This window comes from Micropterus dolomieu, unplaced genomic scaffold (genome assembly GCF_021292245.1).
Source record: "Micropterus dolomieu isolate WLL.071019.BEF.003 ecotype Adirondacks unplaced genomic scaffold, ASM2129224v1 contig_13058, whole genome shotgun sequence".
Lineage (NCBI taxonomy): Eukaryota > Metazoa > Chordata > Actinopteri > Centrarchiformes > Centrarchidae > Micropterus > Micropterus dolomieu.
Genome location: NW_025742044.1, coordinates 4,205 through 17,500, shown reverse-complemented (window position 1 = coordinate 17,500; position 13,296 = coordinate 4,205). Strand labels below are relative to the sequence as shown.

At 40.9% G+C, this 13,296-nt stretch overlaps 1 protein-coding gene across 1 annotated transcript; it reads left to right on the top strand.

Annotated features, from left to right (window-relative positions):
• The first annotated feature begins 1,245 nt into the window (after positions 1-1,245).
• On the top strand, positions 1,246-1,959 carry LOC123966280 (L-selectin-like). The gene is made up of 3 exons (XM_046042465.1): positions 1,246-1,354; positions 1,647-1,808; positions 1,928-1,959. The coding sequence occupies exons 1-3, from the start codon at positions 1,246-1,248 to the stop codon at positions 1,957-1,959; spliced, it is 303 nt and encodes a 100-aa protein (XP_045898421.1).
• The last annotated feature ends 11,337 nt before the right edge of the window (positions 1,960-13,296 follow it).

Here is a 13,296-nt window from a genome sequence, read left to right as displayed (position 1 = left end):
CAAACATCTTCTTAGTAGTTTAAAGTGACACGAACAGTCCACAGAGCTGCACAATAATGGAGAGGATCTTGCTGGGTGTCTTGTGTCTCTCAGGTCAGTGAATTATTTCATATTTTTTAATGTTTGACTTGTTATTATTGTATAAGATGCTAATACTGAAATAATACATTTGTCACAGGTGTTTTCCTCACAAATTCAATGATTAAATAATACAAATTAATATTAAAATATATATTTTTTTAACTGGGACCATTGATGGAAAAATTATAATCTGCCATTGGTGAAGGAAGAGTTCAGATCCTTTACTCCAATAAAAGCAATGTTAAAAAAAATGCATTCAAAATTATACTGAAATAAAAGTACGGAAGTATCATGAGCAAAATGTAAAGTGACTGATGTATTATTCTCTTTGACATTAATAGTTGTTATGACTAAAGTATAAATATGTAAGCACACATTTACCTTTCTGAACAAGGATAGAGCTTTTTCACTTCTCAGTCCCATAGACTTCTGTCACAAGCCCGCTCTTAGCCCGGGTCAAAAAGGAGGTGAGACACAACAGGTTTGCATGCCAAAGATACGGTTTATTAAAAAAGTAGAAGAAAGATCAAATAATCATTAAAAATAGTATAAAAGTATGACTATCAGTTGTGTCAGCAGTGAATGGATGAGTGAGATGTGTATGTGTTGTCAGGATAAACCAAAAGAAAGACACAGGACAAACCTGGTAAGACACCGGCCTAGGAGGAGAGAGAACAAAAGACTGATCAGTACTGGCTAAATAAGCTCTGAAGGTAGAGCTGCACAGATGATTTCCCAGACCAATCAGCGTCCCTGCCTGCAGTCTCCTGCAGGAGAAGGAAGCAGGAAGGGAAGGGTTCGTAACAGTTCCAATGATGTAGCAGAAATTTGACCCGAATATAAAATGAGCCGGGGACGATCAATTCAGGGATAATACAATGCTTAATCCATACAGTGACCTGCACACAGTCAGTCTGCCTCTACAGGTGATGGACTTCATCCTATCAGTGATTTGCATAATTACAAAGGTGTAAACTTTTAAAAGCAGTTTTAGATGATATTAATGTTAATAAAAATCCAATCAGCCCATCAACAAATGAAAGGTTAACAGACAAACTCAGCCTGTGGATACAAGCTTTAACAAATCAAACACTTGTTCTCCCCACAGGCTGGCACATCTTCTCCTCATGCCTCCTCCATCAGTACCACTATGTTGCTGATCCTATGAACTGGACTGAAGCTCAGACCTACTGCAGAAAGACATACACAGACCTGGCCACCATTGAAAACTCTGAAGAAGTGAATCAACTTAATAAAACAGTTTCAGCTTCTGGTCTCAGCTCTGATGTCTGGATTGGCCTGTACACTAAAATCAACTGGAGGTGGTCAGACGGCTACACAGGGACAGGAGCTGAATATAGGAACTGGGATTTCAATTGTCCATGGTTTTACAATGAGTTGAATAACTTCTGTTTATTTAGTGGGTCAAATTACCAATGGTATGATTTTGATTGCTCAGCAGAAATTCCATTCATCTGTAATAAAGGTAAGTGTCCAGCAAAGCATTATTTTTCTCTGATGATGATTATGTTTATGTGTAAAAAAAACTTTGTCACAAACTGCAGGAACACAGCAGGATCCTGAATTTGTTTATGTGAATAAATCAATGAATTGGTCCAGTGCTCAGAGGTACTGCAGGGAGAACTTCACTGACCTGGCCACTGTGAGGAATGATGCTGAGAACCAGGAGATCGGGAACTTGATAAGTGAAAACTTGGCATGGATTGGTTTGTTCAGAGATCCTGACAATAACTGGTCTGATGGGAGTGGCTCCTCATTCACATACTGGGACACAGAGTTCAACCAAATTGACTCGTGGAGTGTTGCATGCGGTGTTGCTTCACAGAGTTCAGGAAGTTGGACATTTCTTCCCTGTGAAACTAGATTACCATTTGTCTGCCACAGTGTCCCTGGTGAGTGGTTTACAGTGCTTCAGTGCGAGAGACAATAGCTGATGTTAAACTGTGCTCAGACATGGTGCTCATTTACACGTAGTTTGGTATCACAAAGGTAATTCCACATCATGTTCTTCTTCTCTGTGATTACACACCAGTTAAGAGGCAGGTAGTAAAGCTGAGGATAAAGCCGGAGGACTCCTCTGTGGATCTGAATGACCCTGCTGTGAAAGCTGAGATGCTGAAAAAGGTGAGTCTCCAAAATCCACCCTGAGACACTTCACACACCCAGGACAGATGTAAAGTAGTTATAAAGTATGCATGTCTTTCCTTATTGGCTTGCTCTGAGTTTTTGCCGCTACAGAGTTTAGTCTAAAAAACATGCTTTACATTTATCTGACGCTTTTATCCAAAGCGACTCACAATTGCTATATATGTCAGGTCGCACGCCTCTGGAGCAACTAGGGGTTAAGTGTCTTGCTGAAGGAAACACTGGTGTCTCCCAGTGGATTCGAACCTGGGTCTCACACCAAAGGCATGTGTCTTAGCCACTGCTCCTTCACCACCCTGTTTTGAGTGTGTGACTATAAAAAACAAATTTCTGCTGCTCAGAGTTGTTTTTAAGTTGTTGTTCTAATTGTTGTTATCATGATCAGGATAAAACTAAAAGACATCCTCATCCCAACATGACAAAGAATCACAGGCATGGATATAATCATAAATGTTGAAAATTCTGATTTTGGCAGAGCAACCTTAGTGGTCCTGTGATCACAGAATGATTGCCATGTCAGGATCAATAAATGATAAGATAGACGTTGGTCTGGTAATCACAAAACAGTCACTCGGTAGCCTAAAGCTTTTTACGTCAAGATTGAACAAAAACTTTGTCTTGGTGACAAAAATAAAAAGTGTGCGTATGTTTCAAAATGGCTGCCATTTGTGTTTCCCAGCTCCAGGACAGGCTGAAGGAGAAAGGAGTGAGTGGAGTCACCCTGAAGTGGAGAGAGCAGCCTGATGGGAAAGTCTTCCACAAGGAGGACAAGACTGAGCTCTAAAACTAAAATATAACTGTACTTCTGTTTATCTGTAATCCTTGGTGAATGTACTCTCTATCTGCAAATACACACAGTACATTATTATCACTGTACTGAGTGCTTAACCTCATGTGTGCCTCAGGGGTCGGTCTTAGGACCCATTTTGTTTTCCTTGTATCTGCTTCCCCTTGGACATATTATCCATAAGCATGGCATTTCTTTTCATATTTATGCTGATGACACACAAATATACTTGCCCGTCAGATCCACAGACCCTGGAATGCTGAGTTCACTTAACAACTGCCTTTGTGAAGTTAAAAAATGGATGTCAAATAATTTCCTCCAGCTGAACTCCTCCAGAAATCCTGGTCATCGGGTCCCAGCAGATGGCAAATCAAATACTGCCATCTGCTGGTTCCCTAGTAAATCACATTAAGAACCTTGGTGTTTGGTTTGATAGTAATTTAAATTTCGAGCAGCACACCACAAAGCTTGTTCAATCATGTTTTTATCAACTTAGAAATATAGCAAAAATGTTAACTTTAGAGAAATATGTTTAAAATGAAAATATCACCACCCACCTTTTTTCTTAAAGAGTGCAACAGACCTGTGACCTTTGTCAGTGACAGGGAAGAGGAGCTGGTGTGAACTTTTAACCGATTTTTCTAATGGTGTCATTAATATCAGTAGAGTTTACATTTAGTGGTGTACATCGTCACACTCACAATCCACAGAGCAGCACGATGATGGAGAGGATCTTTAAGTCTCTCAGGTCAGTGAATTATTGAAATTCAAACTGCAGGAACAGCTGGTTCCTGACTTTGTTGCTGTAAATATAGCGTTTAGTAAGAACCAGGAGATCAAGAGCTTGGTGCCGGGTGGAAAGTAGGCATGTATTAGTTTGAATGGTTTGTGATCCTGACATTTACTGGTCTGATTGGAGTGAGGAAGACAGTAACGCCAGAGGAATCCTCCTCTGAATTATAAAAATAATTCACTGACACTGAGAGACTCAAGACTCCCAGTAAGATCCTCTCCATCATCATGTTGCTCTGTAGACTGTGTATGTGTCGATGTACACCACTAAGAGGATTTTTGCATTCCTTATGCAAAAAGCATTGTGATGACAGATTCCTAGAACAGAGTTTTTTTTCCCCAGAGTCACACAGTTGTCCTGGGCATGTGTATTTGATGGGTTCAGTTAACCTCAATTACAAAACACATATTTTCTCACCTATCTCTTGTGGTATCTAGCCATGCAGATGGTTCAGCTGTTTTTGAGCAGCATGGAAAGAGGTTTCTGCCTCTCTCCCAATACATTGGAGGTGTCATGGTTTTGGTTTGGCTGGGTTTTGGTTTCTAATGTTTTCCTGTGTTCCCTTGTAGCTTGGGGTTTTACTAGTGTTTCTGGTGTTTCTTGTTTTACTGTCTTTGTATTCCATGATTTTGATTAGGTTTCATCCTTATGTTGAGTTGAGTTCTAGACTGCCTACCATCCCATGTGATTCTGCTAGTGAGTTATTGTACAAAAATACAGTGACTGATAAGAGTTGGGAAGCACAGGAGCAACTGTTTATCTCCAGGGCCGAAGTCAAAGCTAGCTTTGGGGCTAACCTCCTTCACTCTTTATTCAACAGTTGGCAGCAACACACGGGAGCTCCTCTTTAGTCCTGAGAAGCTGCAGTCTTTATTCACCGGCCTCTGTAACTTCTACTGTACATTTACTGCTGAACAAGCCTTACTGCTGACCCGTTTCTCTTTATTCACCGGGACACGCATTCACAGACACGCTCAGTCTATTTTTCCTCTACCACAGACAAACTGACTGCTACTGCAAAGCTAACAAAGCTAAACCCCTCACAGATGTTAACACAGGTCTTCCCCACGCTGGGTCATATAACTTCTTTGATAATTCCTCAGACCTTTCCCTCTGTGGCTATTCTCAGTCATCTTCACAACTAGAGTCCCGTAAGAAGTCCAGCATGTTCAAATGTACCGCTGTTTGTTTACATTCTCTCTCTTACTGCTTCGAGTGCGCCACCGCCACCTGCAGCTCGCTCCAAGCAGCTTTGTTTGTGCTCAATTTACCAACCCAAGGCTGTGTAAAAAAACCGATTTTTTACAGAGCACACAAAAAACAGAGAGCTATCTACCCATGAGGAAACGCCGAATTTTACAAAACGTTTATTGGATAAGAAGTTCTATCAATATATCCCAGTTGGCTCTTCATTCCTTGTGTGCGTCTGCAATTTGGCTCCAATCCTCTTGAACGCACCTGTAGCCCCTCAGCTACACCTGACACTGTCGTTTCCTTGCTCCTTGTTTGGACCAGAAATTGTTCTAGTCTGCCATCTTACTGTCCCAAAGCTCTTATATGTGCTCAGAGGAGCATGGATCAAGGAGAGGATCGAGGATTGGAAGTCTTTAACTGACCGACGCGCCCCCTTATTGGAAAGTCGTTATTAATTGGATGGAGTTTCATACCAAAGTGAAGACAGTCTAACAGATTCACCTCAAATGTATCACTGGCAAATTATATTTATGTTTTCATTACAAGTTTATTGTAGGTCTGAATTTATAAGAAAGAGTCTGTCAGCAAGAAACACTTATTTCATCATTAATCGTCATTTCAATTCAATCACATGTGAGGCTCATAATTCCTGAGAGTTTAGTCCAAATCGACAAGAAAACATAGTCCTGGTAAACCTAGCAAAGAGTCACTAAATTGCACTAAAAACTCAAGCAAAGGCAAAGGAAGCCTGCACATCCAGCTGTTCTTACCAACTGCTCCTGATGAAAGCAGCCGACGGCTCCGTGAGTAAAATCAGGGAAGAATGCTGCTCTGCATCGACAGCTGTGAGACTTTTCTAGTATCAGGCAGGGTTGGGAGAATCACTTTAAAAATGTAATCCGGTACAATTACTGATTACTTGTTAAAAATTTAATCAGAAACGTAATCCAAGTACCCCAAGAAATTTAACCTGGTAACCTTTAATTACTTTTGGATTACTTCAATATCAAACAGGCAAATGAAGACAAGAGAAGTATCAATGATGCATTGTCTGCTCAGTGTAATTTTAGAGAAACAACAAAACCACCCATTCCCATGAAATCAAAATCTATATTTAAATGTATTTACATGATATGCTTTGCACTTTTCCTCACCAGTATGCCAGTATCTGGCCCATCAATAACAAAAAATGTGTTTTGTAGGTATTCTTGATGATATTTAAGAGTTTTCATTTGGAAAACCATTTTAAAATGTTGACTTATCCTGCACTTGTTCTGTGGTGGTTTTGGGGGGGGGAGCCTACAGGGGCCAGTGCCCCTGTAAAACAGACCTTGGACCCCTATGGCCCCCCTTTGAACGAAAAGTCTACAATAATCTTCAGGGGGTCCTCCCCCAGACGATTTTGAGCATGAAACTCATAATTTCCTGCATTCTGGAGTCACTTTCTGCTCCAATTTATGGTGGAAATGTCTGTTTATATATGTTTATATATATATACTATATTGCATTACATGTTTTCTTATTGTGTAAATCAACCTTTCTCAAAGCATTTTCATTTGTTAACTTTTCTTGGTGCAAGCTGTTTTTCAGAACGTTTTTAACAAATGTTTTCAAAAAGTGTGGTGAGGAAATGTCGCCCAGTGTCCCCAGTGTAAATGACCCCTATGGGGTCAGTGGACAAGTTAGAGTCAGACAGCAGTGTGAAGCTGTGTGCTCGGAAATTGTGGAGCTGTAGGCTCCTGTTTACTCCCTCGGAGGAGGGAGGGTGCATTACTTGTGTGTTTTTCATGTGCACAATGTCTTCTTTGCCAGTTCCAGCCACAGCTGTTTAGTAAATTGATGCTGTTCTGATGCTTTTGATTGGTTCTCATGTCTGAATTTGTAGCAACATCTGCCAGTTAAACTGCTTCCCAAAATGTCTTTTGAAAATGGTTAACAGTTGAAAAAACATTCATTAGAAATTTAGAAAAGTAATGAAATGTGATAAGTTAAATTACTTTGATAGAGTAATTGAAATAGTTAACCTAGGCTACTATTACATTTTAAATGGATAACTTGTAATCGGTAACCTATTACATTGTCAAAGTAACCCAACAAGCAGTTTAATTTTAGTGGAATGTTTCCATTTATAAAACCCATGTGAAAGAAAAACAGTCTACATTGGTCTCTAATTTATTAATGCTAAGTAAATACTTCATAATCATAACCTTTCATGCAGAACAATTATGGAAAGTTGTAGTCTTTACGCACACACTGTGCGTAAATCATTTTTCTGCTTACCATGTATTTATTTTTTGGGACATATGCGAGTGAAATACTCTGTAGAACCCTGCAGCATCCATCCTGGATGGGTGCCGTTGACTTTCCATCTTTGTTACAGCTAATGTTCTAATGTGACATACTGCAACTGGCTTAACCGGAGGAGAATGTAGCAAACATTTGGTCCACGTAAGTTACAGCATACTACTACCAACATGCCATGTGTACAGCCCGTCAGAGTGCAGAAATAGTTAAATATAATCAAAAACTACAATACAGTCCCATAAAATAGAGCAGTGTGTGTGTGTGTGTGTGTGTGTGTGTGTGTGTTTGCATAAAAATCAAATCCCTCATCTTCAGCTCTGAGTTGGCCTCTCCCTGGCTCAGCTTCCCCTGTGCTGGACTCTGCCTCTGCTGATTGTACAGTTACATATGCAGGAGAAGAACATCTGTAATAAATATGACTAACAATACATTTTCTAATCTTATCTCTACAAATGATTGCCTACTCTGCCCTGCACACTGCCATAGTTTTTTCTGATTCCTTTGTCCTTCTCCTCCTCCTGTAGCTCCTCCTCTTCCTTCTCTCATCAACATGACTGGGGTCATCATCACCCTGTCCTTCTGCATCACCTCCACTGACCATAACAGCTAAATACATACAGATACACACAGATTCCTTGCTTATAGAAGGATGTTGTCTTGGGGTGATAACACATTGCAAACTATTGTTTATTATATTGTTTGTATATATAAATACACACACACACACACACACACACACACACACACACACACACACACACACAATAAGCTGTGAGCATACATTGCTATTGCTCGGAAGTAGGCTAACGGAAGAAGAAAGGTATTGTGAGGGAACGCAAAACATATTGTGAGGTAACGCAAAAGTACTGCGAGTGAACGCAAAGTAGTCCTCAAAAAAAATTTGTAGTCTTCAAAAAAAATTTCCTCACTGAGCCCTCGGAGCCACCGTAACATGTGTACTTGAAGTACAATGTGTTTGATTTACCACAGGCCCTGAAACATTGATGTGTTAAAGTTTATTTTCTTGTAAAGTAAATTTTCTTGTTGTGGTGATTTCAAGCGTACGGGGATAGCCCCTCACATCTTATCACTTGAGACCTGAATAAGTAACAGCATTGGATTCTGTTGTTAACTTTTAACTCAGAATTATTGTTCCAAAAATGTCTGAGTTTCACACAATGACTTGAATAATACGCACAGTAGTCATAGTAAAGGTGAACCCTGTTAGTGGTTATTACAAGATTAATTCAAATGTAATGCTCTGACTTTTTGTACTTTTATGTTGGCTGACTGTAATACCATTTAATAAACGTGTTCTTTATTGCAGCTTGCGTGTGAATTCACTTTAGAGTTAGGTGCTAGTATTTGTATTCAACATAGATTCAATTAATGACACACAAACTTCCAAAGAGTTTTTATTTTTAACCCGTTGGTACTTTTATAAATCAGTTAAAGGGGTTGACAAGTATAGTTGAAATGTTCTATCAAAAGCAAGATAAGGGCCTATAAGTTGCAATTCTTGTTTTGACAAAGGCCACAGTGTGCATCCATAACATATTCCCTAACTAATCAAGGCTAAGAGCACCCTTACCATGACTTTCAATACAAATAATAAAATATAGAACAGATCAAGTAATACAAATAAGTTTGCCAGATGAACCAGATGAACACATGCTGATTACAGAACCATTAATTCAAGAAACTATAGGAATCATTTAGACACATTTAAGACATATTATCAGAATATAATTTTTTCTACAGAAAGATTTTACTTTGTAAAACGCATGTGTAAAAATGAGTAAGTTATTAGCCTTATTCATGTCTTCATGTAGCCTACAGTCAACTATTCTTCTGTGTGCACTGAGGAATGTTAAGAAAGAAAAACATGTCAAAACAGACAAATTAAATAGGCAACTTTGTGACTTACTTGTAAAAAATGCTATTAGCCTTATATGTTCTCTAGATTAGACTACTCTTTACCAAAGTACTCTTCTTACAGCAGCAGTAGCCTACTTGCAATTACAGTTGAGTATGGATGTAGGCTCGTAAAAACAGGTAAAGCTCAATTGCTTCTTCTGGAGTAGTAGGTGGGTGTGGATTGTTTCCTGACATTGCTAGGCAACAAATGTCAAAAACAGTCTCATCACATGGATGTGGGCCTCTCAGCAGGCATTCCTCTCTACAAGCTTGTATTTGATGATGGAAAACTGTCTTGAGGTAGTTTGTAGTGCCAAACAGGTGGGGAAAGCTGTACAAAATCAGTGGTCGTCCACTTGGGGAAACAGCATTCCTGCTGGGGTGAATTCTCTGGCAGTTCCACAGATGAGCAACTTGCTGCAGCTCCCTCTGGGAAAAAAAAAAGATTTAAATTAACATTTAAAGGGATAGTTAAATGGATTTTTTTTCAAATGTGTACCTTTATATCATTATTTCTCTCCAGCAAAGAGAAACTAATAAATTCTATGGGTGGGGGGGGAATACAGTCCTCTGCAAAATGCATTTCAAAGCTCAGCTGAACCTTATATAAAGTTTTAAACTGAGAAAGCTGGTGTCTTTAAAACTTACAGTATTTTTGCTACAACATTTCTTAATTTTCTTATTATCCTGTAGTGTATAGGATAAAAAATGTGAATACAGTTATTTTAAAAATGGCATATAGAGATGTAAAAAAGTCATTGGAATAGTACAGTTAATTATGGTACCATTTATTTCTAAAATAAACAAAATGTGTTTAAAAATAGACATTTTTTTTTGTGTTATTGTGCCTTAAATTGTTACTGTGGCGGGGCGATACTTAAACAGGTGAATTTAAGAATGCATTTTTGCAAATAAGGACAGAGGATCATGTGCAGGGCAGAGAGGGACCAGGAGGGCCCAGGCGAATCAGGGGTGCAGAACAGTTCAGAAGTAGACCCGGAGGTTGCCCCAACAGGAGGTGAGACCTCTCCAGGTGGTCGGCGGTGAGGGCGAATCCTCTCTGGGAACTGAGCAGGATGCCGACGGTGAAACCTCTCCCGAGGTCTAAGCAGAGGTTGGCACTGAAGAGCTGGACCGAGGGCCAGCGGCTGGACAGCTGGGCTGAGGACTGGCGAGTGGATACAGGAGCCAGGAGCCAACTTGGCCGAAAAAGAGTTTCCAAATGGCTCTTCAGAAACCAATGGGTGACGTCACGGACACAACATCCATTGTTTTATACAGTCTATGCGCATAACACATCTCCACACAGGACCTTACTTTCAAAAAAATGAAAGCCCTCACAGCAACCAGATGTTCATGAGATAATTTTGAGGTCACATGTCTCAAGATTGTGTTCTGTTAAGTTTAGCTGAGTCAAGTTGTCGAGTTGAGTAGTGTTAGTTCCAGGTTTGTTCTTTCACTCGCTTTCTATTGCATGTCATGATCCTAACTCATGGAAACTGAAAGCAGGGTACATTTTAAGAATAGTATGCAAGTTGTAGAAAGATTGTTGAGAACCTGTCACACCCAGCTCCCGCAGTTAGGTTATGTGTTCAGTTTTTGTCTGTTACCACTTCCTGTTTTGCCTCAGTGACTCATCTTGTGTCTTGTTCCAGGTCTTCGTCTGGCTTCCCTCCTTGTGTGATTACCAGTCCCCTGCCTAATGTGCTCCACCTGTGCCTCATTGTCTCCCCTGCCCTAGTGTATAAATACTCTTGTGCCCTTTGTACCTGTGCCAGTTTGTCTTGGTCCCTTGTGTCAGCATTTCAGCAATTTCCCAGTGTGATCCTTAGTGTGTTATGACCTTAGCCATCTGTTTTTTGACTACGACTTCTGCCTTGCGATTTTGTACCTCTGCCTGCGAGTTTTTGTACCTTGTTCAATAAACTGTCTTTTGTCAACCACCCTGAGTCGTGCCTTGTGAGTCCATTACCCCGGTGTGAGCTTTGATAGAATCTGCTTGAGATTAATTGTTCTTATGGATTGTATTTTACAAGAATTACATTCCTTTAAATTTGTTAGCTACTGAATGTCTTTGAAGCAGTGGCTTTAATAAAAGTTACAGGTTAATGTGAACCTGATGTACAAAGCATGGCTCTGCATCCGCGTTAGTGACATACTCGGACATAAATTAATAAATCTTCTGACAAACAACTGTGGTGACTCTGGATGGAATTTCTTTTCTTCTTTTTAAGAGTTCTGAGGTGCACAGATTAAACCATGATTTGAATACAGAAAGCATAAAATATGAGACTCACGCCTAGATTCATAAAGACTTCCAAAATGGCGCCGCAGACGGCCGCCTCGGGATTACGCTCCGTAGTGCTTTTTGTTAATTAACGCTGTTTTCTGCCGTCCCTCTCTGATAACTTTTACCAGAGAAGAGCTCTTAAACATTGGACTTTCTACTGCTCATACTATTCCACCGCTCTTTATTGACCCTGGAACTTTCCCGGAGTTATTAGTTGGAGGAGCAGCAGCTCTGTTTGGGATCCTTCGGAAATGGCGCAGGGGAAAACGAGTAGGTGCACTGGTTAAGCTGAGACAGCGGGGATTTTGCACTGCGCTCCCTTCAATCCACCTGGCGAATGTCCGCTCTCTGGCCAACAAAATGGACGAACTGCTGCTCCTCAACAGAACCAACTCGGACTTCTGCAGATGTGCTGCACTCTGTTTCACCGAATCCTGGCTCACCGAGCACATCCCAGACAGCGCACTTCATTTACCGGGATATAATCGCATAGGATCGCGAAAGGGAGCTCACGGGAAAAACAAGGGGAGGCGGACTCTGTTTCTATATAAACGAAGGTTGGTGCACAGATGTCACAGTGTAGAAGAAATCATGCAGGCCTCACCTAGAGACATTATTTATAAACTGTAAACCGTTTTATTCACCCCGGGAGTTTTCCTCATTTGTTCTGGACGCTGTTTACTTTCCACCTCAGGCCTGTGTTAGTGAGGCGTTACTACACCTGGCCGACCAGATAACTAACGTGGAGAAAAAATATCCAGACTCCCTGCTCATTATTCTTGGGGACTTTAACAAAGCAAACCTCAGTCACGAACTTCCAAAATACAGACAGCATATTAAGTGTCCGACCAGGGACATTAACACACTGGACCACTGCTACACAACATTAAAGGATCTCTGTTCCTCATGCAGCCTTGGGACTCTCTGATCACTGTCTGGTTCATCTTATCCTGACACACAGGCAAAAACTGAAATCTGATAAACCTGTTGTAAAGACTGTGAAAAGATGGACCAACGAGTCAAAGCTGGAGTTACAGGCCTGCTTTGACTGCACTGACTGGAGTGTTTTTGAGGCTGCAGCCACTGACCTGGACGTACTAACTGACACTGTAACATCTTACATCAGTTTTTGTGAGGACATGTGTGTGCCTACCAAAACCTTCCGCACATATAACAACCAAAAACCCTGGTTCACAGCGAAACTCAGGCAGCTTCATCAGACCAAGGAGGAGGCCTTCAGAAGTGGGGACAGAGTCTTGTACAACCAGGCCAGGAACACAATGACTAAAGAGGTCAAAGCTGCAAAGAGGTGCTACGCTGAAAAGCTAAATAACAGCTTTGCAGCCAACGACCCTGCGTCAGTGTGGAGAAGCCTACGGACACTCACAAACTACAAGAGACCTTCCCCCAACACTGCTGGTACTCAACAACTGGCAGACGAGCTGAATGGTTTCTACTGTAGGTTTGAAAAGCCCAGAGTCACACCTCTCCCCTGCTCCAACGCCATCTTCAAATAGTCATCTTCCCCCTCTGACCTCTTACCTGCACTCAAGATCTGTAAAAAGGACGTGAGCCACCTCTTCCAAAGGCAGAAGATCAGGAAGGCTCCTGGACCTGACGGTGTCTCACCATCATGCCTGAAAATCTGTGCGGACAAGCTGGCCCCCATCTTCACTCAGATCTTCAACATATCACTGGAGCTGTGTGAAGTTCCCTCCTGCTTCAAACGCTCCACAGTCATCCCGGTCCCAAAAAAACCCTCCA

Excerpts from the sequence above, each read along its gene's own strand:
- LOC123966280 (XM_046042465.1), top strand. The coding sequence starts at position 1,246 with ATGAACTGGACTGAAGCTCAGACCTACTGCAGAAAGACATACACAGAC. Across the intron at positions 1,355-1,646 it reads TAAAACAGTTTCAGCTTCTG|GAACACAGCAGGATCCTGAA; the intron begins GTCTCAGCTCTG and ends CACAAACTGCAG. Across the intron at positions 1,809-1,927 it reads TGAAAACTTGGCATGGATTG|AGTTCAGGAAGTTGGACATT; the intron begins GTTTGTTCAGAG and ends GTTGCTTCACAG.